General features: G+C 45.8%; 1 protein-coding gene across 1 annotated transcript; it reads right to left on the bottom strand.

The window, feature by feature from the left end:
• Window positions 1-321: 321 nt before the first annotated feature.
• LOC123442811 (zinc finger protein 511) lies at window positions 322-3385 on the bottom strand. Its single transcript, XM_045118959.1, has 4 exons — window positions 3035-3385; window positions 2520-2584; window positions 1548-1746; window positions 322-957 (listed from the first exon to the last, which is right to left on the bottom strand). The coding sequence occupies exons 1-4, from the start codon at window positions 3203-3205 to the stop codon at window positions 418-420; spliced, it is 975 nt and encodes a 324-aa protein (XP_044974894.1). The 5' UTR covers window positions 3206-3385; the 3' UTR covers window positions 322-417.
• Window positions 3386-5025: the final 1640 nt, after the last annotated feature.

Genomic DNA, 5025 nt, shown 5'->3' with positions numbered 1-5025 from the left:
ACAAATTCAAAAACTGTTTGCGTTTTCTTCAAAAAATCGAAAAAACAAACAAACGGGGTCACTGCAAGGTCTCATTTTCTACCGTAGGCAAACCGCTACGGCGGCTCTGGTCAGTACAGCAGCCATCCCGGTACAGTAGAAACCCGCACTACAGTGGAACAATCGCTACAGCGGTGTGCGCTGCTAATGGGCCGTGTCCCAGTCAGGCTCGCATGTGTGCGTCACTTCATTACTTGCCGCAGTGAACGGCATATACGGGATAAATCAATCACATCCGTAAGTAAAGATGACAGCAGCTACAAGACCAAATAGGCAACGCCAAAAAAACAACGATCATGATAAAACATAGTGGAAACTTTAAACGTCCAAGTACAATGGGAAATCCGTATTCGAGATTGATAATCTGCTGAAGAATTGTCAATTTGCTTCTGGCTGAGAGGCCTGCTTGTTCTGCCTAATAGACCTTGGGACAAAAGTAAGACCACGAGCACGACGATGGCCAAAGGTTACGCTCGAGGGCACCGAATCTGCAGTACTCAGCCGTGATACAGCCGAGGAGAGTTCATCAATCTTCTGTTCCACCTCCATGTCGCTCTCCTTGGCCTCCTTCTGGTGATTTTCATTTTCTCTCGGCTCCTTGCGGTCATGTTCATTTTCTTTCGACTCCTTGCCATCATGTTCATTTTCTTTCGGCTCCTTATGATCGCCTTGCCTCGGTCGATATCTCGATTTCGATTGCCTTGGGTTCTTTCCATCAACGTCCATGACAGTATCCCTTGTCTCTTCCCCCTTATAAGCAGTTTGCCTTCGATGATACTTCTGACGGTGCCGCTGGGAAGGTTGTGCCCTTTTGAAGAATTCAAATGAGTTAGGAAATTGATGCGTATCAACAAGATGCTGCTGCCGACTTTTGTACGTCTTCGACTTCACCCCACAACCCTCCACCAAACATTCGTACTGTTTCAGAAGAAGAAAAAATGCACACGGCTCAGCACATATATGGTTCTCCAAGCTAATTCTATAACTTTACCTGGGTCAAACGCTAATGATTTGCTTATAAGAAAGAGATCTAATAATCTATGAAAGCTCCATTAGCTGAATATAGGACAGTAACTATGTGAATGATGGCTGGTGCTGCAGTTGATAAATATAAACTATCTTCAGATAATCATAAAAAGGACGCACTAGGAGTATTGAGTTTGCGTACAAACCTGCTATTATGCAATTCAAATAATAAATATATTGAACGAAAATGCACATCTCAGCATATATATGGTTCTTGAAGTTAGTTCTGTAACTTTGCATGTGTCAAATGCTAATGATTTGCTTATAAAAAAAGAGATCTGATAATCTATGAAAGCTCCATTAGCTGAATAGGACAGTAACTATGTGAATTCTAACTGATGCTGCAGTAGATAACTATAATATCTTCAGATAATCATAAAAAGGACACTACTGGGAATATTGGGATTGTGTACAAATCGGCTATTGTGCAATTTAAGCAATAAGTATATTGAGAACTGCATTGCTATGATGGATTACATTACCATCGGAAAACCACGAGCGACTTTTGCTTGGAAGAAGGAATCATGCGCCTCAGAAATATGAATACTCAGCAGCCTTGATGTTGGGTACACTCTTGAACATACAGAGCAAGAAGCAGTATGCCGAGTGCTGTAGTGGTCTTCAAAGTCCTCCAAACAATCTAGATGGGCACCACAACCAGCAATAGGACAACACACCGTGCTGCAGGAATTTATAGACAAATGACTGAATCAGCAGAACAATGGAACAGGACCAAACTATATGCTGTAGTTCATAACACGCAGAGGGAAAATTTCGCTGCAGTACAGCATGTATTAGCAGGTGCCAGGACAAAATACAAACGCATCATTGTATGAAGTCCACATAACAGACTAGTATAGAAGAGTTCAGCTTTTAAACATCTGACTGTCATTTGCACAAACAATTATACCTATTGTGCGCAACGTATTTATGTGTCTGATGAAATGCAAATACATATATACATTCCATTTCGATTTATGTGTCATAGTCATAATCAAGACAGAAGGGGAGCCTTGGTGTCGGACCCTTCCCCGGACACTGTGCAAGCGGGACCTACATGCACCGGGCTGCCCTTTTTTTTTTTCATAATCAAGACAAGGTAATACTGAGTGTTTTATTAAACTATATGTCACTCTGTCACCACTCTACATCTATCAATGCATATGTGATCACACATACCTTATACCTGTCAGATCAGTATTGTGGATACAACATATATAGGAATGGAAATATAATCTAATATATTGCTCACATTATGATCCACTAATCATAGGTCCCTGTTCCGTCATATGCCTTGTGTTCAGCTAGCATTCAGATCGAGTTCAAATGGATATGAAAACACGTCGATAGTAGATACTTCAGCATACTGTGGGCAAACCAGAAGAAGTACAATCCAGTACCAATCACTGGTGAACAACAAAATGATATGCAAAGATCCTTAACTGCCTCAGTACCTGACGCTCGCCACATCCATCTTCTCAAGTTGGTACCTGTCATCATCCGAGAGATCCAGAGCAACCTACACACAGGCGTACACATGCCAAACCACTTCAAGTATGAGAGCGATGCACAACATGTAGTCGGCGAGGAATGAAAACAATATTAATTGAAGGAAACATGGGAACAGAATGAAATCCACATTCAGTTGATATAAGCTACTCTAAGTTCCTTGTGAGTGCACCGTCAAGAGCACCCAGTTTCTACAAATCTCACGATCCTGCAGAGTGTAGACCACCAAATTCAGAGGTAGCATCAAACAATTTGATGCTCTACGAACACCACTAAGCAAGATTCCAAAGGAATGAAAATGGCACGGTTTATCCCTTCAAGTATTATGCACCAATCTTCAGCTAAAATTGGGTTGAATTGGGGATCTGTCGAATCCAGAAAATCTTCCGCTAGACGCTCATGAAAAATCAACAAATCATTGGCTAAAATCGGCTTGGCGGGAGGGGCATGGGGGACGTACGTGCTTCGCGAGTAGCTCGCGCTCCATGTCGCCGGCGGCGAAGAAGGGGTCGTCGGGGGTCAACCGCCGCCGCGACACCTCCCAGAACCCTAGCCACGGCCCCGCATCTTTGGGCGCCTCGCCCTCTGGCGGCGCGGAGACCTCCATGGCCTCGGCGGGATTCGGCTGCATCCTGGCCGTACTAGAGCCGCCGATCAGTCAGCTCCGGTAGCCGCGCCTCCGTCGTCCTCCTCTCGGAGGGACAGCGTGCGAGAGAGGTGGGGAATCTCTGATTCGAACTCGGGAGGATTGTCGGATTCCGCGACGCGCAGGTGCTGCGCTTATGGGTAGGGCCGTCTCCAGCAATTTTGGTGGCCGGGCCGGAACGCAAAATGTAGCCCCGGAATTTGAAGTAGTTTTTTTTCAGGGAAATAATATGAAATAGGCCGCGCATTGCTGCAAGAGTTTCGATGTGATTTGGTTATGGAAAACGTTTATTTTCAATCGACTAATTTTCTGTCGAGCTCACCCCATGTCGCATCGTGTCTTCGAGAAATATTTGCCCCTCAACCATTCCCCACCACTCGCCTCCCTCTTCTTTTTCGCCCTCTCTTTTCCAAGCTCTCTTCCAGATGAGATGCAATGCATGCATCTGCCACTCCGACCTCGTCGATGCTGCAACAAGAGATCCTCGCTTGCGCTGCAAGTGCGCTGCAACTGACGGCCGATGCTACAACCGGAGATCCTCATCGACACTGCAGCTGGCGGCCAACGCTGCAACCGGAGATCCTAGTCGGCGTTGCAACTGGCGGCCGACGCTGCAACCCGAGGTCTCACTGGCAGCGGATGCTAGGATGCAGCGGGACTGGGGTTGCAATGGAACGCTCGCACATGGAACCCCGGGGTCTCGCCTGGCGGCAAATGTTGTAATGCAGAGGGGCGGAGGTTGCAATGCAACGCTCACTGGACCGCGGGATCTCGCCGGCGGCGGCCTGCAATGCAACGCTTGCTCGTGGAATTGTGGGATCTCGCTCGCGACGCAAGAGGCTCTCATTAATAACGGATGCTGCAACTATAGGTTGTTGTTGTGCTGCAAAGGTGTCGGTCGCAACAGCCGCCGGTATTGTGAGGTCGGCAACTTCTCCGCGTTCTACGAGAGATGGCATCAGGACTCACGGATGTATAAGCGACCGTGTGGTCATGGGTGTCTCAGGGCACCTTTGTCGGTTGTTGCGACAAGGTCAACCTGCACGAGCGAAGGCCAGTGGGTGTTGAGACCAGCGACAAGAGGGAGCCGTGTGGGGTAAGCATTGAAGAGGACGACGATGTCAACATGCAATGAGCAGTTAGATCAACGTGACACATGTAAAATTTGATGTAAATTTGATGGTTGGCGAGCCGACTGGTTATACCCCAAAATCAGTCGGCTTAAGCGTAATAGCCGCCTTTGGTTATTATATAAGAACTATAAAACCGAAAATACATACGGTTATTGTAAAACCATAAATTACTCCCTTCGTTCCTAAATATATGTTTTTAGAGATTTTACTACGGACTACATACTCGGCAAAATGAGTGAATCTATTAATTTAAAGTATGTCCATATACATCTCTATGTAGTCCATAGTGAAATCTCTTAAAAAGACTTATATTTAGGAACAATGTGAGTATTTATTTAGGAAGATTGATATTATAATAGCATCAAACAATTAAAAATTATCAATGCGTTGGAGACGTATCACAACTATGTGATGCTTCTTATGGAGATCTCGGGTTGCCATCAGTGCTTCCAAGGCCTAAGATTTTTGCCAGAAAATAGCTCGAAACAAAAACACAGGAGAAACTTGCGATGCGATGATCAAAACATATGGGAGCATATATAATGAATTTCTCTTGCAGAACAAGTATTCCGGAAGAAAACAGAGTCGTGAGGTGTAGGAGGGGCCCACACGGCAACCCGACACGCGTGGGGGGTAGGGCGCGTCTTGTTGCCTTGTGACCTCCTCATGGGT

The sequence above is a fragment of the Hordeum vulgare genome, chromosome 3H, assembly GCF_904849725.1.
Source record: "Hordeum vulgare subsp. vulgare chromosome 3H, MorexV3_pseudomolecules_assembly, whole genome shotgun sequence".
NCBI classification, from domain to species: domain Eukaryota; kingdom Viridiplantae; phylum Streptophyta; class Magnoliopsida; order Poales; family Poaceae; genus Hordeum; species Hordeum vulgare.
This window is presented reverse-complemented; position numbering and strand designations above follow the sequence as displayed.